Genomic DNA, 23,249 nt, shown 5'->3' with positions numbered 1-23,249 from the left:
TAAGGAATTTACTTTGCAACCATATCATTTCAGGTTCAGTCCCACTGCATGGACCGTGGGTGAGTTTGTTTTTTTTCCACTATGACCTGGGTCAACCAAAGCTTTGTTAGTAAAAGTGGTAGTTGGTTAGTGTGTCTGTCCCTGCCACCACTTGACAACTAGTGGTGATCCGTTCATCCCTTTAGCATTCAGTTTATTCTGTCAAATGTAATCCTTATTTATCCACATTGTTTTGAATTAATCCTGCATTGTCCTGTAACTTTCAGATCTCAATGATGTGACGTTTATTTTTGTGAATGACAGTGTAGGGTAGGTATGAGAGGTTGGACCTGGCCAGTTTGAACATAAAACCAGTAGAATATTTTGGCTGAATATGGCTTGTTTAAATGCTAAAGGGTTAAGTCCCCCATAACTTAGCAGTTCAGCAAAGGTAACCAATAGAATAAGCACCAGACTTAAGTAAGTACTCGGATTGATTTGTTCAACTAAACTCCAGCAAATAAAAAAGATAAAACACAATCCAACAAATTACAAACAAAACCAAATACATTACTCTAAAATTCTCAGCTCTAAGAATGTCAGGGCTGAATTATTTATTTTCATATAGAACATGCTTTTATCAGTTTAATATATTTTCTTATTTTCATTCAGAAAATAACATCAAATTGTTGGGAAGGGGATGAGAGCCACGTAGTCCACATCTTTATTAAAAACAAATACAAACTACAATTTGTTAACAAATTTGAGGACAGCTGAGAAATGTCAAAGGTATTATTTCATTTTTTTTTTCTCCAGTAAAGTAAGAAGAACAGTGAAATATCAGCATCATATTGTGTCTGAAAGACTAATATTGAGCTATTGTTTTTACATTGTACAGTAAAAATATTTCAAAAGGACAACAAAAAAAAATAAATAAAACTTGTTACTGGATGTATTTTTTGTTCTTAAAGAGATACAAGAGTCTCCATTTTACATTCAGTAATTCGAATTTATAGGGAAGAGGACATGACAGTTTGAGGATATTAGTAATGGAAGTGAAGTGACATGGTTAACAACTGTAAAATAAAACTGGGCTGCCCAGATTCAGTTTATTGGGAGCTCATCACTATAATGATTGCCAGCAATTAGATTTCAAGACTAGTGTATTTAATATTAAAAAAAAATTAAACCATTAAGAATAGATCTTAGATTTATCAATTACAATCTAAAATTAGCCTCAAAGAAGCTAAGGGCACTCTTAGATGTATTTATCCAAGAGTTTTTAAAAAATAAAATTTTAATTCTTAGACAGAGAGCTGTTACAAAACTTGGATTTGAATAATGAACACATGTTAACATTTGTAGCAATGAGCTACAAACAGAACCACCTTTGAATGAAATTTTCTCTTGCATTTCGGTCAGTCACCTGAAACATTGTTACCATGGAAATTACTTAGTTCAAGCCAATAAGGCAGCTTCTATATGATCTCTATACCTTCTAGAAACAATAAAACCTACCTTAAATCACACCCTACTACTTTAAAAATAAGCTACATTGCATCATGTAATCATAGACATTATGGTCACAGCTGAAACACCTCATATCACAGCTATGCCTGATTATTCAAAACATTGTCATTGGTTCACAAGAACCTGTCACATGGTCAATGCTTTAAATAAAGAGAAATTAAAACCATTTTAAGAATATATTAATAAGGGCAAGAAAACAGAGCTTTAAACACTTAAATATTACTACCAACATCTAAACCTACATATTTGCAAATCTGAGTGTGTGTCATGGTTTAAATGATCTATCCATTTCTAGTTTTGAGTTCAGCTGGACTAATTCTTGAAGATTAAAACAACGTAGTGGAAATTATAAAAAAACAACCAGGCTATAAACATGTGTTGCTCTCTTTCATTAAAGAGAAACTCTGTTCAACTCCGTTTTGTTTTGGAGTATTAATCCTTGAAAATCCTGTAAGTGTTTCATCTACACACGCTTGTTGTGTAAACCTCAGAGGTAATCTTTAATTTCACACTTGAAGGATTTGTTTTTTCTTAATAGAAAAAGGCTACTGATAATCTTCCAATATCTTATCAATATATTAGAAATATTTCCCTCATCAAATGCTAAGCCAGTTTTTTTTATTATTGAATAATCCTGAAATGCTTTCACAATAGGCAGATTAACATAATTTATAATTGTCTTGCCTATTCGAAGCAATTGGAAGACACATGGAAACCATCACTTGATATGATAAAAATGCTAAAGCTAGCAGTGGCACTAAACAAACAAACAAGTTTCCATAAAGTTATTACTATTTATCAAAAGTCAGGGATGGTTGAGAAATGATATGTTATATTGCTGACTGAAGGGTTCCACATCACTGGCACCATGTCATGTCAATGTCCGAGACCTTTAACTTTTGCAGGATTAGTCAAAAGAACCAATAAATAAATGTCATGAGAATATAATTCTGTTTGGACAACAGGAGTATTGTATTGTTTAAGGTTCAAGTCTTGTTATGGAGCTAGAATTACATTTAAGACACTATTTCAGAATATCCTTCCTTTCCAATGAGGTTCTGCAACAGTGGCACTACTAGCAGTTCATTCAACCTGCAATACTTTCAAATGGCATAAAACAGCTAAAAATAATTAAAAATAGTCAGATTATATCTGTAAAAGGTTTCTTCTGTATCCTTGTACACTATGTCTAACTAGAGATCAAACTTATGTTCATATTGTTCATATTTTGTATAACTGCTCTTATACAGATATTAACAGAAGTTTAAGCTGACCTGTAGTTAGCAACATAGTATGAAATTGGCATGATAATGAGAAGAGAGAGAAATGATACGACTTGGTTTCCATTCCTAATATATTGAAAAAAGAGCAAGCTGCTAATTGTTGTTGTTGTTCACCAGGGAAAAAGACAATATTTTGAGGAAGATAATCACATGAGATTAAAGATCAAACATTGAGAGAACTTGTAAATCAATATTCAAGTGATGTTAGTTAGTGAATCACTGGTTAAGTTCATCTCTCACACAACAATCTGGGGACAGATTAGGATGAAAAAGAATAAATTATTATAAAAAAAAAAAACATCTGACAAAGACATGTGACTCCAGAACCAATATTTTGATTTCAAAACTAAATACTTGAAATATTACTACTTCTTATAACAAATGTATGATTGTGATTAACATAATATGGAAGCAGGTGATGGGTAGAAAGAAATCTCAGCACCAAGGATGTGGATATATATATATAAATTATACTTTTATGTCCTTCATAATATCTAAATGTAGTGCTAAAATAAGTAGGTGGTCCTAAATGGGCAGCCTATTTACATTTTTATACTTGTTTTTTTTTTCAGAAAATATAAATGCATTCAATTTAATTGTAATGTATTTACAATGTTATGGTGAATCAAGAAGAGAGGGTGATTTGGAAGTTTTAAGGAATGAAGAAAAGAAGGGGGGGAAAAATCGTTATGTGTGTGAATTAGAGGGAGAGGTCTGTAAGAAATACACAGATTAAGAAGAGAGAAGGTGATAGAAAAAGTAAAGATTGATGGATTTATTGGCTAAGAAACAAAACAGACACTGTAATAAAGGCAGTTGTAGTACTATTGTCCCATTCAGGAGGAGTTGATAGCGTGTAACTGTAACTGAGTAAAAAGTGTCATGTTGATGGTGAGAGAAGCACTTTGCTCTTAACTGATAAAAATGATAAAGTTAATCCCACCGACTTTTTTTACGGCGTTTACTGTCTGGCTGTAACTCCGTATTTTCACTTAATTTAGGTTGGTGCATTAATTGTGTGTTGTTTTCTTCTGATGCAGCCACAAAATTCGATTTGAATTGAGCCTAAATAAAATAGAAACATGTACTTCAATGAAAAATCTTGAAAGGATAAAAAAAACAATAACTTTCCAAAGAATCAAGTCATTACTCACTAATTTTGGACTAGAAACAGATTGCTAAATATCAGGTCATCCCATAAGTTCTGTCCAAATTTTGAAGGAAACAAGTGATCAAATGTTATATTTAATTGAAATTTAATCATCAATGTACTTTCCCTGATTATCTATGACTTCCTTCTATCTATTTACAAGCTTTTTAATCCCATCACTCTAAAACTCTTTTGGTTTCAAAGCGAAGCACTCTGAAATGTCAGTTTCGACCTCCTCCTGGCTTGCGAAAGTTATGTCCCCCCAAATGATTCTGTAGACTACAAAATAAATGGTAGTCTGAAGGAGCAAGGTCGAATGAATAAGGTGGATGAGGAATTTTTTCCCAACCAAGCTCTTCGATCTCCTGTGAGGTGATCTTTGCTGTGTCGGGTTGCGCATTGTCCTGATGAAACATCACTCCTTTTCGATTCCCTAAAGCGGGTCTTTTTTTTTCCTCAAAGCTTGGTTCAAACGCTCTAATTGCTGACAGTAGACTTGAGCATTGATTGTTGCATTAGGTGGTAACAATTCAAAGTGAATTACTCCTTTGCAATGCCACCAGATAGAGAGAAGAAATATTTCCCATGAAGTTCCCTTCTCAGTTGTGGTTGAGCTTTTTCCCTTTTACCAAGCTATTGTTTACGTTTAACATTTCGATAGAAGATCCATTTTTCATTACCAGTCACAAGTCTATCCAAAAAGGGTGAAATGAGTTTGTGAGAATGGAGAGAAGAGCAGATGTCAACTCAGGATTTGCGGTTGCTTTCAGACAATTCACGAGGCACCCATTTTCCAGTAGGAACCCTTCTAAGTTGTTGAAGATGAACATTTGTTTGGTTTGAAATAAGCTTTATTGCCAATTCTTCAACTGATAATGCAGGATTTTCTTCAAGTAATACCTCAAGGAGCTTATCATCAAACTCAACTGGACGTCCTGTTTGATCTTCATCAACAAGGCTGAAATCTCCACTTCTGAATTTTGCAAACCATCTTCTGCAAGTTCTTTCATTCAAGCATTCTTTCCCATAAACTGAGTGTGTGTTTCAAGTCGCTTCGGCTGCAGAGTTTCCCTTTTTGTACTCATAAAGCCTTATGTGCCTTAAATGCTCTTTGGATACTTCCATGTTAGAAACGGTTTTAATCAAAGAAATTTTAATTCTATTATTCTGTAAAATAATATTTAATTAGTTTAAATGTACACAAATGCATAAAAATAATTTTTAATTCCATTAGACATTCTAAAATACAATTACATTTTATTTAATTTTTAAAAGGGTAAAATCGGACAGAACTTATGGGATGACCATTTTTTCGTACTATCATGGCAAGATTCCACCACAAGATCCAGTCCTTGTTGGAGTGTGGTGACTTTTGGACTTCAATGACCTTAAGAGTTATGTCAATAGAAGTGCAAGCTCCCTGTACAGTCTCCCATACTGGAAAGATCAAAAGATAGATCAGCTCTTTCCAAAAGTAAAAATGGGTTTCCATAGGGCTAACACCCCTACCTAGCAAAAGATAAGTTACAAAAGCATCAACGATGATTCAGAACAAACAAAATCTGGGAGAGGAAGACATTCCCTTCAGGGAGATATACAGCCCAGAGCTGAGACCAAGAGGGATAGAAGATGTTGGTGGCCTGTATTCTATAAGGAGTGGAGGGCTTAAGCAAGATTGATTCTTCAAATTCATTTGAAGCATTTGTATAAATGAGTGCAGCTTCTCAAGCTGGGAGCCTTTTTGAATAACAGTTTGTAAATTTACTGTCTAACATTAATGATAATACCTAAGTGAGCTAAAAAGTAAACTGGGTCACTTTGTGAGTGTAATTGCATCTAAATTAGAAAGTAATGCAGTATGATCTGCTGGATGTACAATATTAATTTATAAGAAGAGTTTAATGCAAATGATTTTAGAATTTAGAAAATAACTGGGTAGAATAAGCATTGATCAATGTTTAACAGGGAAGATGACAGCATTGCTGTGGATGGGTAACTGCCAATGGATGGCTGAAAAACTGAAAATAGCCGTTTGGGGAAGTTACACATGGGTTGGCAGAAACGGCGGCGAGCTGGCAGAATCGTTAGCACGCTGGGTGAAATGCCTAACGGTATTTCGTCTGCTATTATGTTCTGAGTTCAAATTCTGCCGAGGTTGACTTTGCCTTTCATCCATTCGGGGTCGATAAATTAGGTACCAGTTACGCACTGGGGTCGATGTAATCGACTTAATCCCTTTGTCGTCCTTGTTTGTCCTCTCTATGTTTAGCCCCTTGTGGGCAATAAAGAAATAAGAATTAAGTAGGTCTTGAGAACTACATATCACCAGTCTTAAAGACAAAGTGTTTAGTAGTACCCAAATTACCAGGTAAGTTATGAAAAAATTACTAATTGCTAATTCTACAAACATATTTCTAACACACGTCTCATATATGTGATAGATGGTGCAACTCTATGCCAACATGTAAAGCGATGTAACAGCAACAGTGTTAGAAGAATATAGTTTAACAATCTGTAGTAAAATAAAAGATAATTTGTTTGGTTTCCATTTGAGAGAATACTTACAGCAAATGCTGACTTTATGGCTGCCAACCGGTCACTCTGTGGCCTAGAAGACAGGGCTAATGAAGCAGTTGATGTTGCAGGTCTAAAACCACTGAAACTAGATTCCTGCACTGAAGAACTCTGAGAAAAAAAAAGAAAATCAAAGTTAATCAATGTTAATCAAAAATCAATATTAACTGAAAATAGAACAATCATCACCATGATTTAATGTCTGTTTTTCCATGCTGGCATGAGTTGAATGGTTTGATACAAGTTGGTGAGTCAGACAACTGCACTCAGCTCCAATGTCAGCTTCAATATGGTTTCTGTGACTGGATGCCTTCCCTAACACCAACCTTTTTACAGAGTGTACTGGGTACCTTCTACACAGCACTAGTACTAGTGAGGTCACCAAGAAACCCACAAAACACCCCTAATAGTATAGAGGGCGGTGGCTTAGTGACAGTTGATCAACAGGTCAGAATATAACAGAAAACAGGTGTCTTGCTTTAGAGGAGATACATGGCTACCTTAGTACCCGAGTCAAAGAAGAGAGAACACACAGACACACACACTGCTATATTAGATCCCATTTGACTTTCAGACTGTTATGGCATATGTCCATTTAAAAAATTTTTTTTTTTATAGTTTCAGCTTAGAACTGCGGCCATGCTGATGCACCGCCGTGTAAAGGTGAAGTTGACGTCGGCGGAATTTGAACCCAGAATGTAGCGACGGGCATTTCGTCCAACGTGCTAACGATTCTGCCAACTCGCCGTCAGAAAGATTATGATTTAACAATTTCCCTGCTATTTCTAGCAGGTCAAGTAACCATACAGATACTCCCTGCTTTGATATATAAAAATAGACAATTTATTGCAAACTTCTTAGTGAGGAACACATGGATAGCAGACAACCTATATAGCTTCTAATACATATCAGATGTACATCTATAACTGTGCTGACTCATCACAGTTAAATGTTATACAGCTCTTTATTATTATTACTATTATTATTATATAAGATGACAAGCTGGCAGAATCGTTAGCGCACTGGGTAAAATGCTTAGTGGTATTTCACCCATTGGTAGTTCTAAGTTCAAATTCCGCCAAGGTCGACTTTACCTTTCATCCTTTCAGGGTCGATGAAATAAGTACCAGTGAAACACTGGTGTTAATGTAATTGACTCACCCGTCTCCCAAAATTTCTGCTCTTGTGGCAAAATTTGAAACCATTATTATTATTATTATTATTATTATTGTAAAGGTGGTGAGTTGGCAGAATTGTTAAGCACACTGGACGAAAAACTTTGGTATTTCACCCGTCGCTACCTTCTGAGTTCAAATTCCACCAAGGTCGACTTTGCCAGTCATCTTTTCAGAGTCAATAAAATAAGTACCAGTTGAGTACTGGGGTCAATGTTATCAACTAGTCCCCTCTTACTCAAAATTTCAGGCCTTGTGCCTTTAGTAGAAAAGATGATTATTATTATTATTATTATTATTATTATTAAGGCAGTAGGCTGGCAGAATTGTTAGCACATCAGGCAAAAATGCCTGGCAATATTTTACTTGGCAGTCATTGCGTTTTGGGTTCAAATTCCACCAGGGTCAACTTTGCCTTTCATCCTTTCAGAGTCAATAAAATAATAAGTACCAGGTCGATATAATCAACTATCCCACTCCCCAAAATTTCAGCCCTTGTACCTTGAGTAGAAATATTATTATTATTATTATTATTATTATTATTATTATTATTATTTATTGACACAATATTTAAAATTTCTTACATAGGGCAAGAGTGGCTGTGTGGTAGGTAGCTTCCTTCCCAACCACATGGTTCCGGGTTCAGTCCCACTGCATGGCACCTTGGGCAAGTGTCTTCTGCTATAACCTCAGGCCGACCAAAGCCTTGTGATTGGATTTGGTAAATGGAAACTGAAAGAAATCTGTCGTATATATATATATGTGTGTGTGTGTGTGTGTGTTTGTTCCTTGCTACCATCACCTGACAACCGATGTTGGTGTATTTACGTCCTCGTAACTCAGCAGTTCGGCAAAAGAGACCGATAGGATAAGTACTAGGCTTACAAAGAATAAATCCTGGGAGAGATTTGCTCGACTAAAAGCAATGCTCCAGCATGGCCGCAGTCAAGTAACTGAAACAAGTAAAAGAGTAGGCAAAAAGCCTTAGGTTTAAAATGAAAGGATAATAAGACAGCATGTAGTTCATGACCTGATGAGAAATATTAGTGTAAGTGTTGTAGCAAATGCAACGAAATAGGACGATTGGATGCAGAGGTTTTGGTAAAGCTGTTATGGCAATGAACGATGTGGTGCTGAAAGCACACACAAACACAGGGTGAGAGACAGACAGACAAATATTAAAGTGTTTGGAAAAATAAATGTTAAAACATGGAGTTATCTCCCTTGCCATCACAACACTACACCGAGAAAAATTGTTAAGAATAAAACAAGATTATTTCTGCCTAGTATAGCGAAAAGGGCTTCTTTAGTTTTACATTTAGTAATTCTGAGCATCTCTACAGCTTATACTGTGGTCCACGCCCAGCAAATGAAATCATTTTATATGTAGAATATAAACAAAATATCAAAACATCCTTTTTTGTATAGAATCAGTGGCACTAAATCCCTCAGAACCAAATTGCCTGCACCAAAACACCCTTAACCCATATGCACTTACACAACATATTTTGCCCGAGTTTTGAATCAAGTCGTGTTGACCAATAATCTGGGGGTGAGATTTTGTAGATGGAGACTGTACAGAAGCCCATGTATTTAAATATGTTGTTGTCATTGGTATCTTTTTATTTTGGAAAATGGTGGGAAGTTCTTTATACATATATATATATATATATATCATCATCATCGTTTAACGTCCGCTTTTCATGCTAGCATGGGTTGGACGATTTGACTGAGGACTGGTGAAACCGGATGGCAACACCAGGCTCCAGTCTGATTTGGCAGAGTTTCTACAGCTGGATGCCCTTCCTAACGCCAACCACTCAGAGAGTGTAGTGGGTGCTTTTACGTGTCACCCGCACGAAAACGGCCACGCTCGAAATGGTGTCTTTTATGTGCCACCCGCACAAGCCAGTCCAGGGGCACTGGCAACGATCTCGCTCGAAAATCCTACAGGAGCCAGTCAGGCGGTACTGGCAACGGCCATGCTCAAAATGGTGCATCTCATGTTCCACCCGCACAAGAACCAGTCCAGGGGCACTGGCAACGATCTTACTTGGCTTGCCGGGTCTTCTCACGCACAGCACATTTCCAAAGGTCTCGGTCCGTAGTCATCGCCTCGTTGAGGCCCAATGTACGAAGGTCTTGCCTCACCACCTCAGCCCAGGTCTTCCTGGGCCTACCTCTTCCACGGGTTCCCTCAACTGTTAGGGTGTGGCACTTTTTCACGCAGCTATCCTCCTCCATTCTCACCACATGTCCATACCAGCGCAATCGTCTCTCTTGCACGCCACAACTGATGCTTCTAATGTTCAGCTTTTCTCTCAAGATACTTACACTCTGACGGGTATTCACATTGACATTACACATCCAACGGAGCATACTGGCTTCATTCCTTGCGAGCTTACGTATGTCCTCAGCAGTTACAGCCCATGTTTCACTGCCATGTAGCATGGTTGTTCGTACGCATGCGTCATACAGTCTGCCTTTTACTCTGAGTGAGAGTCCCTTTGTCGCCAGCAGGGGTAAGAGCTCTCTAAACTTTGCCCAGGCTATTCTTATTCTAGCAGCTACACTTTCAGCGCACCCACCCCCACTACTAACTTGGTCGCCCAGATAGCGGAAGCTATCGACTACCTCTAGTTTTTCACCCTGGAATGAGATAGAAGTTGTTTCCTGTTTGTTTGCAGTCTTTATTGCACCTGAACATCTGCCACAAACAAAAACTAACTTGCTAGTTAACCTGCCTTTGATGTTGCTGCACCTCTTATGTGTCCATAGCTTGCACCGGGTACATCTTATAGAGTTACTACCTACTCCTTTTCTACATACTGAGCAGGGCCATCTACCTGAAGGGGTTTGTGTTTTATCTACCTTCCTACTTATTAGGATTTTGGTTTTAGCTAGGTTGACTCTAAGGCCCTTCAATTCTAGACCTTGCTTCCACACCTGAAACTTCTCCTCTAGTTCTGATAGTGACTCCGCAATTAGGGCAAGGTCATCAGCATAGAGGAGCTCCCAGGGGCAACCTGTCTTGAACTCCTCTGTGATTGCCTGGAGGACTATGGTAAATAATAGGGGGCTGAGGACGGAACCTTGGTGGACCCCTACCTCTACCCGGAATTCATTGCTGTACTCATTGCTGTACTCACCTTACTGGCAGCATCTCTGTACATGGCTCGCACAGCTCTCACTAACCATTCTTCTATCCCAAGTTTCCTCATTGACCACCAGATAAGGGATCGGGGGACCCTGTCAAAGGCTTTCTCCATGTCAACGAAAGCCAGGTACAGAGGTTTATCCTTAGCTAGGTATTTCTCCTGCAACTGTCTCACTAGAAATAAGGCATCAGTAGTGCTTTTACCTGGCACGAACCCAAACTGCATCTCATCTAAATTGATTCGCTCCCTAACTAGTTGGGCTATGACCCTCTCTGTAACTTTCATAACCTGATCTAACAGCTTGATGCCTCTGTAATTATTTGTATTCTAACAGCTTGATGCCTCTGTAATTATTTGTATATATTCTTAGGAGTGGCTGTGTGGTAAGTAGCTTGCTTACCAACCACATGGTCCCGGGTTCAGTCCCACTGCGTGGCATCTTGGGCAAGTGCCTTCTACTATAGCCTCGGGCCGACCAATGCCTTGTGAGTGGATTTGGTAGACGGAAACTGAAAGAAGCCCGTCGTATATGTGTATATATATGTGTATGTGTGTGTGTGTGTTTGTATGTCTGTGTTTGTCCCCCCAACATCGCTTGACAACCGATGCTGGTGTGTTTATGTCCCCGTAACTTAGTGGTTCGGCAAAAGAGACCGATAGAATAAGTACTAGGCTTCCAAAGAATAAGTCCTGGGGTCGATTTCTTCGACTAAAGGCGGTGCTCCAGCATGGCCGCAGTCAAAAGACTGAAACAAGTAAAAGAGTAAAAGAGTAAAAGAGTATATATATATATATATATATAAAGGAGCACTCCGTCGGTTATGACGACGAGGGTGCCAGCTGATACGATCAACAGAACAGCTTGCTCATGAAATTAACATGCAAATGGCTGAGCACTCCACAGACACGTGTACCCCTAATGTAGTTCTCAGAGAGATTTAGTGCGACACAGATTGTGACAAGACTGAAATACAGGTACTATTCATTTTTGCCAGCTGTGTAGACTGGAGCAACGTGAAATAAAGTGTCTTGCTCAAGGACACAACGCGTCGCTTGGAATTGAACTCACGACCTTATGATCATGAGTGGAATGCCCTAACCGCTAAGCCACATGCCTTCACACACACATTATATATATATATATATATATATATATATATATATATATACACACACATACACGTGTGTGCGTGGGTGTGTGGTTAAGAAGTTTGCTTTCCAACAACATGGTTCTGGGTTCATTCTCACTTGTGAGCAATCATCTTTTACTAGGGCTCTGAGTCAACCAAAGCCTAGCGAATTGATTTGATAGATGGACACAAAAAGAAGCCCACTCTCTGTGTGTGTATTGTCTATCAGTCAAAGACATACACATTGCTGAGAAAATTGTCAAAAGTAATAATGCAGGAAACAGAAATACCTAGTGGTATATATTTGTCTTCAAGATCACAATGAACTAGTAACTGGTTCATTGCAAACTTATAACCAACAACCCCATTGCTCATACAATGGCTGATAGATGATACAAATAAATTATATTAAAACCCCTCCCTTAACACATTACACTCCAACTTACACTTTCATAACAAGAAATCAGATACTGAAGTAGAAAAGGACATTTACAATGACAGGTAAAATTTACAAAAAAACAACACAAGACATGTAAGTAAAAAGATGGTAAGATGAAGCCTTGAACTTACATTTTCTGCCCCTAGTCCAGGTCGTTCCCGATATCCAAAAACTTTACCCATAGTATTCACTTTTTTACCTTTCCCTTGCTTGAAACGACTTTTCCGAAACCAAGAATTCTGTAATGGAGAAAATAAAAAGGAAACCAATGATATATTTCCAACATGAAGTTTAAGCATTCATGTCTATTTGCATCGTATTTTTATGAGAGTAACATCAAGAAATGGCTTTTACAAATTTGGATATTTCCATAAATGGATGGCTTTCAAGTATTCATCACTTGGTGATGAAGCAGGTGGGACAATTATTTTATAACTAAACAAACCTAATAATTTGTCAGGTCTATAAGTACAAGGGCAATGGCTGGAGTAAAATATTTTTTAACTTAACTTTGGGTATCTGAAGGAAGAAATAGCACCTAAGGTCATCATAAGTTCTCTGAGAATGGTGAGATTGTTACCATTCACATTCTGCTTAAACTAATGCAAACTGAATCGGCATGAGAGCATGGATATTTAGGGTGACAGTATCCCTTTCACTGAATTTCTCTAAGAAATTCGATGACTGGCACCCGTGCCAGTGGAGTGCTCACAGCACCATCTGAGCGTGATCATTGCCAGAGCAGCTGTCTGGCTTCCGTGCCGGTGGCATGTAAATAGCACCATTTGAGCGTGATCGTTACCAGCATCACCTTACTGGCACTTGTGCCAGTGGCATGTGAACAAAACATTCGAGCAAAGTCGTTGCCAGTGCTGCTGCACTGACTCCTGTGCAGGTGGCACATAAAAACACCATTTGAGCGTGGCTGTTGCCAGTACCACTAGACTGGCCCTCGTGCCGGTGGCATGTAAAAGCACCCACTACACTCCCGGAGTGGTTGGCAGATCAGATTGGAGCCTGGTGCAGCCATCCTGTTCACCAGTCCTCAGTCAAATCGTCCAACCTATGCTAGCATGGAAAGCGGACATTAAACAATGAATATGTTCTCACTGGTGGGTAACATAGGTTATCTTCAGTCAAGTGGTACAACTATTTAGTGCAAACAGATGTTAAAGTAACTAAAACTCACAAAATGTGCTTTCACAAAAAAACAAAAAATTTTTAATGGAATTTTTATAAATAAATAAAACACCTAAAAGAAGGAATTTACTGCACAAAATATTTTACCACCAGAACACACATGTTTAACCCTTTAGCATCTAAACTGACCATCTCTGGCCCAAATATGCTAGCTATTTTATGTTGAAATTGGCCAGATCTGGCCTCTCTCACATCTACCTTACAATGTCATTCTAAAAATAAACTCACATCATTGAAATTTTAAAGCTATGAGATAATGCATACTCAATTCAAAACAAATGTGAATAGATAAGCATTATATTTGACAAAAGAATCTGAATGCTAAAGGGTTAAATCTCAAAATCAGTAAATAAGTGAATAGTAAATAAACAAATCAATAAACTGATATATATGTCAGTTACCTGCATAGCTAAATCCAGTAAACTCTGAGGTACATGCTGATTGGAACTCTCAAGGTTTCGTACGAGGTGTCCAGCAAAATCTTTATCCTTCTCATTAACTAAAGTGTATGCATAACCTTTCTCTCCTGCAAAATATATCAGAAATATTTCCATTGACTCCCTAAACAATGGCTTTAAATATAGAAACATTATTCATAAAATACATGTCTAATAGATGTACATGTTTTAATAATGATTGTTTTAAACATAGGCACAAGGCCCAAGATTTGAGAAGATTCAGCAATAACACGCCACCAGTGTTATCCAAGGGAAAGGCAAAGGCTGATACAGCTTGGCACCTGTGACATCACAACTCATTTCTACAGCTGGGTGAACTGGAGCAACGTGAAATAAAGTGTCTTGCTCAAGATTCGAACTCACAACTTCACGATCACAAGCTCGACGCTCTAACCACTGAGCCATGCACCTATATACATATATATATATATATATATAATGGACTTCTTTCAGTTTCCATCTACCAAATCCACTCACAAGACTTTGGTCGGCCCAGAGCTATAGTAGAAGACACTTGCCCAAGCTGCCATGCAGTGGGACTGAACCCAAAACCATGTGGTTGGGAAGCAAGCTTCTTACCACACAGCGACTCCTGCACCTATATGATAAAAGAACAGGAACATGTCTTGCTGAAGTGAGATACAGGGCTATCCCAAGATACATGGCTACTCCAGCTGAAAAAGAAAGATGGTGAAGATGTGTGGGCACACCCTCGAGTCCTGCTGCTTACCTGCTCGACCAGTACGTCCAATACGGTGAGTGTGAGTATCAATATCTCTGGCCACATCATAGTTCACCACTGTTTTTATTGAGGGAATATCCAAACCTCGAGCTGTCAAAAAAAAAAATAAAAATTCAGATCAAAATATATTTATTTCCTTGTACACTTCTTTCACTTTATCTGAGCTGCTAGTCAATCATTCACCCTTCAAAAATTACTCAATGTACTGGTTTAATCTGCTAGAAACAGCAACCAAATCTTACTCAAAATTATACTATGTTATCATGGAAATGAAGGACCCATTGGGTAATGTGATCCTGGATGCATTATGACAAGGAAAATAGGTGAGATGGTCGTGGCTGGAACACATTTGATTGTAAGTCTGCTAAATTAGGACTGACCAGGAGATATGAACAATTCTAACAGCATATATGGTGAGACAGATCTTCTCCAGCACAGCATCTCACCTTTTATTTCAGTCCTGTATCACCTCCTTGATAAAATTCAGCCTCTTGAGACCAGCTCTCATCACTTCCATCTTTCCATATCGTCCTTAATTTTTCTCTTCCACAAATTCCATCTGCTTGGCACTTTTGTTAGCAATTGCCATTCTTCATACACATCCTTAGCAGTACAATACCTTCCCTTGCAAACTATAGTTACACTTATACCCAGTTTTGGCTCATTTCTGTCCCATCATTTATGCAGACTTACACTACGCATCCAGTGATGCTTCACTTTTTTCTAGCTTCCAGTTACTTTTATATAAGAATAACAAACAGATAAATGCAAATAACCATTGATACTTACAAGCAACATCAGTAGCCACTAAGATTAAAATTTCTTTCTTCTTAAACATTGTTATGACTTTGTTTCGTTCAGCCTGTTCCATATCACCATGGAGAAGACCAACTGGAAAAAATGTTCAGAAGATTAGAAAATTTGTACAATTCCTTTTTATGAAACTAAAAAACAATGCAGAGGTGCAATGGCTCAGTGGTTAGGGCAGCGGACTTGCAGTTTCGATTCCCAGACCGAGCGTTGTGTGTGTTTAATGAGCGAAAACACCTAAAGCTCCACGAAGCTCCGGCAGGGTGTGGTGGCAACCCCAGTTGTACTCTTTCGCCCCAACTTTCTCTCACTCTTTCTTCCTGTTTCTTGAGTAATGCTGCGATGGACTGGTGTCCCGTCCAGCTGGGGGGGAACACATATGCCATAGAAACCAGGAAACTGGGCCCATGAGCCTGGCTAGGCTTTAAAAGGGTGCATTAAAAAAAAATTTTTTTAAATGCATATTTATGTGTATGTCCGTGTGTGTACATGTATGTGTGTGTGTGTGTGTGTGTGTGTGTGTCCGAGACCTTTGGGCAATGTGCCATGCTTGAGAAGACCTATCAAGCCAAGTGAAATTGTAGTCATGGCCAATGCTGGAGTCATGTAACTGATACCTGCGCCAGTGACACGTAAAAAGCACTATTCAAGCGTTGGGGCTCACAGAGGCAACGTGACTGATGCCAGTGTCATGTAACTAGCACCTGTGCCAGTGGTATGTGAAAAGCACCTTTTAAGTGTTGTGCCTTGCGGGGGTAATGACAAATGACAGGCCTTTGGCAATATGTTCTGCTTGAATAGAAGACCCATCAAGCCAAGTGAAATCATAGTCACACAACTGGCACCTGTGCCGGTGGCACGTAACAGCACTCATTACACTCTCAAAGTGGTTGGCACTAGGAAGGGCATCCAGCCATAGAAACCATGCCAAATCAGACAAGAGTTTGGTGCAACACCTAAGCTTACTAGCTCTGGTCAAACCATCCAACCCATGCCAGCATGGACAGCAGATGTTAAATGATGATGATGATGATGATGTATATGTGTGCATGTGAATCTCCATGTATATGCAGAACAGTAATTAAATATAGCAACAATAATTTACAATCACAGTTGGAATTCCTTGTTTGCCTGATTCTTTGTAGGTTTTAAAACCAACTCAATCCAATTATCAAGAAAACAGATTGCAATTTAACAAATGATGCTGAAACTGCACCCATTCAAAGTTATTAAAGCAATATCAAATTTGGGGAAACATTTTTTTAATGAAAATATGACCCGTTTTTATGTTTCCTTCTTTTTATTAAGTCTAAGAGAGTGGGGATGAGTAGAAAAAGAGATATTTTCTGTAAGTTATGTTGGCTTTCTCAAATAAGGCTGCACTAAATACACAGCTTGAAGAGTTGCATGGGCTTTGTTCTTTGTTAATATGATTGCTAGCAACACGATTTTGAATGAGGCTTTTCTCAATACAGTCTTATGACACTACGTGCCTATAATGATACCATTTTGTCAAATCAAAATGACCAAAAGAAAGAGAGAAAAAAAAATGAAATGAAAATTAAAATAATAATAATAACTGTAAATAATCAGAATGGAAATTATGGATCAAGATTTACTTTTTAAATCTTTCTTCGGATTGAGAGTGTGTGTTTGTGTTGGCATCACATGATTGCTGTAAATGAATGTCATTCATTTCCAATACTCTGCAAATTATGTCTGGCCATGGGAAAATATTACTTTGCTTGGAAACAGATAAGGGTTGGTGAAAGGAAAGGCATCCAGCCATAGAAAATTTGCTTCAATAAATTCCATCCTACTTAGGCAAGTAGGAAAAAGTGGATGTTAAAACCATGATGATGATGGTTTGAATGCTGTTGCTTCTTGTTACAATAAAGGTGCATAATCTAATGATTAAGGTGTTGAACTCATGATTATAAGATCATGGTTTCAACTCCAGGGTTGGGCGATATGTTGTGTTCTTGAGCAAAACACTTCATTTCATGTTGCTCCAGTCCATTCAGCAGGGAATTTAACCCTGCAATGTTTCCGTGGGGGAGGGGGAGTGTTGTAATTTCAGTCACGCCTGACCTCATGACAGTCCTAATTCTAAGTTGTCTTTTTTTTTTTTTATCTTGAAGCAAATTATAGCTGATGCCATGACAACATGATGTTGAAAATAGAAGAAAAGAATATTGGTTTCAAAAGTTTGGTACAAGACCAGCACTTTTGTGGGAGGAGCTAATCAATTACATTGACCCAGTTCTTATCCGAAAGGATGAATGGCTATGTTGACCTTGGCAAAATTTGAACTCAGAATGTAAAGACAGACAAAATGCTGCTAAGTATTTTGCCCAGCATGCTAACGATTCTGTCATCTCACAAGATGATAGTCCTAAATATAAAATGGCTCATTAGACTAGTTTATTAGTTTATTAACTAATTAGCATTTATCACAAGAATTATGTTGCCAGTACCACCTGACTGGCCCTTGTGCTGGTGGCACGTAAAAGCACTTACTACACTCTCGGAGTGGTTGGCATTAGGAAGGGCATCCAGCTGTAGAAACCCTGCCAGATCGGATTGGAGCCTGGTGCAGCCATCTGGTTTGCCAGTCCTCAGTCAAATAGTCCAACCCATGCTAGCATGGAAAACAGACGTTAAATGATGATGATGATGATGATGTAGCCACGAACCTAAAGATGGTCAAGCTGGACATCAACTACACCAATCCCATCAGCCTTGGAAAGCTACAAAGGTCAAGAGCCTTACTCTTTATGGTCATAACCATCCAAGATAGAGAAAAATAAAAGTGATGCAACAAAGAAAAGTATACTCAGTTTCAAGTGTTATTTGGTGTGATGGTAAGAATAAACTTGTACTATCAAACTATAATGCATCAACAAAGCTGGACATGACTATTTCGAGGAGCAACATTGCTTGTTCATTTGTTTTGGGCACATTTGTTTCTCTACTTTCATGGGTTGAATAAATATGTAATTTGAGGAGTTATTTTACACCTGGATGCTCTTCCTGACACTAACATTTACCTGTTTTCTTTAAGTATTCCACATGGCTTCAAAAGCACAAAGTACCTGCATTTTAGTACAAGGGATTACAGATGTAAACAAAAAAAACACACACACACACGCATACATACATACATACATACACAACAGTGATCTTTCAGTTTCTGTCAACCAACCCCACTCACAAGGCTTTGGTCAGCTTTGGGCTAGTCATATAATCTTATCCAAGGTATTGCATTAGGGGACTGAACCCAAAACCATGCAGATGGGAAGCAAACATCTCAACCGCACAGCCATGCCTGCACTTATTGTCTGCACAGCAATCAGATTTTTAAATACTAATTCATTCATGAGAAGAAGAAAAATAGAAGAAAATAACATAAATTATTTTCAATTTTTACCTTCAAAATCTTTGCTTTTCAAATTTGAGACCAGTTCCTCAGCATTGCTTTTCCTTGTCACAAAAATTAATATACTGCCCACTATATAAACGAAAAAGAATTTGTTTAAGCAATTTCAATAAAAAGTTACAGGGAACAAAAACATTTCAACTATGAGTTTAAGTAAAAATTTGATAATAGCTATGTAAACATTTCAGTTATTATATGACAATTTCTGACATATACACTTAAGAAACTTAGCTATATCATCATCATCATCATCATCGTTTAACGTCCGCTTTCCATGCTAGCATGGGTTGGACGATTTGACTGAGGACTGGTGAAACCGGATGGCAACACCAGGCTCCAATCTAATTTGGCAGAGTTTCTACAGCTGGATGCCCTTCCTAACGCCAACCACTCAGAGAGTGTAGTGGGTGCTTTTACGTGTCACCCGCACGAAAACGGCCACGATCTCGCTCAAAAATCCTACGGGAGCCAGTCAGGCGGTACTGGCAACAGCCACGCTCAAAATGGTGCATCTCATGTGCCACCCGCACAAGAACCAGTCCAGGGGCACTGGCAACGATCTTACTTGGCTTGCCGGGTCTTCTCACGCACAGCACATTTCCAAAGGTCTCGGTCAGTAGTCATCGCCTCGGTGAGGCCCAATGTACGAAGGTCTTGCCTCACCACCTCAGCCCAGGTCTTCCTGGGCCTACCTCTTCCACGGGTTCCCTCAACTGTTAGGGTGTGGCACTTTTTCACGCAGCTATCCTCATCCATTCTCACCACATGTCCATACCAGCGCAATCGTCTCTCTTGCACACCACAACTGATGCTTCTAATGTTCAGCTTTTCTCTCAAGATACTTACACTCTGACGGGTATTCACATTGACATTACACATCCAACGGAGAATACTGTCTTCATTCCTTGCGAGCTTACGTATGTCCTCAGCAGTTACAGCCCATGTTTCACTGCCATGTAGCATGGCTGTTCGTACGCATGCGTCATACAGTCTGCCTTTTACTCTGAGTGAGAGTCCCTTTGTCACCAGCAGGGGTAAGAGCTCTCTAAACTTTGCCCAGGCTATTCTTATTCTAGCAGCTACACTTTCAGCGCACCCACCCCCACTACTAACTTGGTCGCCCAGATAGCGGAAGCTATCGACTAGTTTTTCACCCTGGAATGAGATATAGTCTCAAGCGTATCAGGCCAAAACTGTAGTGATAATTGGAAACTTGACTGATGAATAGAAAGCCACAAATGTTCCGTCCTGGTTTTCCTGTTTGTCTTTGTGTCGTCTATCTGTCCATATGTTTTCATTGTCGTCTGTTACTTTCTTGTTTTGTTTTTTTGGATTTATATATATATATCATCATCAACATTTAACATCCATTATCCATGCTGGCATGGGTTAGACGGTTTGTCCAGGCTGGCACGCTGGAAGGCTGCACCAGACTCCAGTCTACTTTGGCCATGGTTTTCTATATATATATATAAGGAGGTGCATGGATTAGTGTTTAGGGTGTTGGACTCATGATTGTAAGATTGTGATTTTGATTTCTGGACAACGCATTGTGTTCTTGGGCAAAACACTTCATTCCACATTACTCCAGTCCACTCAACTGGTAAGAATGAGTAATCCTGCAAAGGACTGGCATTTTATCCAGGGAGGAATATATGTGCCATGGAAACTGCCCGCACTTCCACCATGAATCTATATGACTAGGGAAGGATCTTTATCCTTTATATGATATATATATATATATATATATATATATATATATATATTCTTGGATATGGATGGGTGTATTCAGCCATGCGTGAAGCAGCAGCACCATTGATAGTGTGTGACTGCAGGGACGCCTAATTTGGACAGATCAACCAAAGGAGTCAGCGATTGATGTTCAGATGGATCACCAAAATGATGATGATATATATATATATATATGTATATATATATATATATGTATATATATATATATATATATATATATATATATATATATATATATATATATATATATATAAAGATAAGATTCTATTCCAAATAACTGGAATTTGTTGCATTTCTCAGTTAATGAGTAGAGGTATGGCCACATGATGAAGAAGTTCTCCTTCACAATCACAAGGTTACAGGTTTGATCCCACTGCCAGGCACCTTGGGCAAGTGTCCTCTACTACCATAGCTTCACACAGACTCAAACCATGAGAGTAAAAGTGAGTAGAAAAGTGTACAGAAGCCTGGAGTATGGATTGCATTTGTTCATGGGTGGATGACTAAATCCAGTTATAACAACCAAATGACTCTTAGCCTTTAGATGCCTTCAGTGGAGTTCAATGTTACAATTATTTGGACCAGGTTTCTGATCTGAGAATATCACAATTTTCTTCCTTCTCTCTCATCAGTTTCAAGCACCCTCTAAAAACATGATGGGTACTGTTCTTACACCTCAAAGTAAATCATTAACAAATAGATTAAGTGGATCAGGAGGATACACATAGATGGAAAGGGTTGCTGAAGAGGTCACAGATGTGTGATGAAAGATTTCCAGACACTGGACATGAGATAAAATAAGAACAGTAATAAACAAGTGAAGAAGAAAATATATAGTATGTGTGTTTATTTGGAAAAAAAAAAAAAACCATCGCGAAATATAACAATTTTCTTTTTGTTTTTTAGGAATTTAGCAAAACTTATTAAGCGTTTGTGTTAATGTAGCATAATCAAAAGTTAAAGTTGATCTGTGTGAATTTAAAGCTGTCTTATCTTGAAGGAATTGATCTGGGCAGTAAGCATGATGTTATGGTCAACTTTGAAATCCTAGAGAGACCAAATTTTCCCTCCACGTTTTCAAGTTCAATAAAAATGCAATAATCCAAGGGTGGTAGATTGTTGAAAGTGTAAGAATCTCTAACTGTGGAAGGAGCCTGTGGTAAGGGTCGACTCAAGAAGATGTGGGACGGAGTGGTGAGAAAAGATCTTCAGTTGTTGGGTTTCACTGAGGAGATGATAAGGGACCAAGACTTCTGGTAATTTACTGTACTTGAGAAGACAAAGCCTAGTAAAATCATGGCCAGCCATACATACAGACATGTCCTCCCTCTCTCAGCCAAGTGGTCCTTGTTTTGTGAGCTCACAGGTGCCACATAAAAAGCACCTGTTTTGGTGTCGCAAAAAAACACTTGTGCCAATGTCACGTAAAAAACAACTGTGCTGGTGCCACATAAAAAGCAGTCATACTAGTGCCATATATAAAGCACCCGTGCTGGTGTCATGTGCAAAGCAGGTAAAAAGCTGGTTCCATGTAATAGCAGTGGTGCTGGTGCCAAATAAAAAGCACCCAGTACACTCTGTAAAGTGATTGGCATTAGGAAGGGCAACAAATAATTGGAGCCCAGTGCAGTTCTCCAGCTGGTCAGCTCTTGTGAAACTGTCCGACCCATGCCAGCATGGAAAACAGACATTAAATGTTGATGATGATGATTAATAATATATATATATATAAACGGACTGACTCCTGTGCAGGTGGCACGTAAAAAACACCATTTGAGCATGGCCGTTGCCAGTACCACCGGACTGAACCTCGCTCATGCCGGTGGCACGTAAAAAGCACCCGCTACACTCTCGGAGTGGTTGGCGTTAGGAAGGGCAACCAGCTGTAGAAACTCTGCCAGATCAGATTGGAGTCTGGTGTAACCATCTGGTTTGCCAGTCCCCAGTCAAATCGTCCAACCCATGCTAGCATGGAAAGTGGACGTTAAATGATGATGATGATGATGATGATGATGATGATGACACACATACACATATATAGTAATTCTCTTATACACTATCATGTAGGTTGGTCATTGCATATGAAAACCTATACAATATAAATATTATCACTGAACATAAGACATATAATTGTAATTATAACAAGCTTGAGTGGACGGTACTCACAAGAAGTAAATTCAACAAGTCTTTTCAGTAGCCATCGCCATTTAAACGGTGCTGATGGTAAAACATCTACCAGCTGGGTAACATCTTGATTGGCCTACAATTTGAAAGAGGCGACACTTGTATCAATATAAAACACTGAAATCCAGATACATAGGGAGACCCCCCACCTAATATCAGAACATCAGTCGATATCACAAATTAAGAAATACAAAAGGTATATTAAAAAAAAAACCACACACATCTTGTCAACAATTTCACAAATCT

The 23,249-nt window shown here is 38.5% G+C and overlaps 1 protein-coding gene across 4 annotated transcripts in view; it reads right to left on the bottom strand.

The window, feature by feature from the left end:
- Window positions 1-549: 549 nt before the first annotated feature.
- LOC106871744 (ATP-dependent RNA helicase DDX42) overlaps window positions 550-23,249 on the bottom strand; it is a 48,766-nt gene continuing 26,066 nt past the window's right edge. For all 4 annotated transcript variants that reach the window (XM_014918369.3, XM_089363549.1, XM_014918386.3 and 1 more), the window contains 8 exons: window positions 22,986-23,079; window positions 19,059-19,139; window positions 15,608-15,709; window positions 14,807-14,908; window positions 14,020-14,144; window positions 12,550-12,657; window positions 6,508-6,627; window positions 550-3,857 (listed from right to left, as the gene is read on the bottom strand). In XM_014918369.3, the coding sequence (XP_014773855.1) occupies window positions 3,726-3,857; window positions 6,508-6,627; window positions 12,550-12,657; window positions 14,020-14,144; window positions 14,807-14,908; window positions 15,608-15,709; window positions 19,059-19,139; window positions 22,986-23,079 (864 nt within the window). In that variant the 3' untranslated portion in view covers window positions 550-3,725. The remainder of the gene's footprint in view (window positions 3,858-6,507; window positions 6,628-12,549; window positions 12,658-14,019; window positions 14,145-14,806; window positions 14,909-15,607; window positions 15,710-19,058; window positions 19,140-22,985; window positions 23,080-23,249) is intronic.

This window comes from Octopus bimaculoides, chromosome 1, assembly GCF_046866305.1.
Source record: "Octopus bimaculoides isolate indiv1 chromosome 1, ASM4686630v1, whole genome shotgun sequence".
NCBI lineage: Eukaryota > Metazoa > Mollusca > Cephalopoda > Octopoda > Octopodidae > Octopus > Octopus bimaculoides.
The sequence above is the reverse complement of the archived record's forward strand: the minus strand, read 5'-3'. Positions and strand labels throughout refer to the sequence as shown.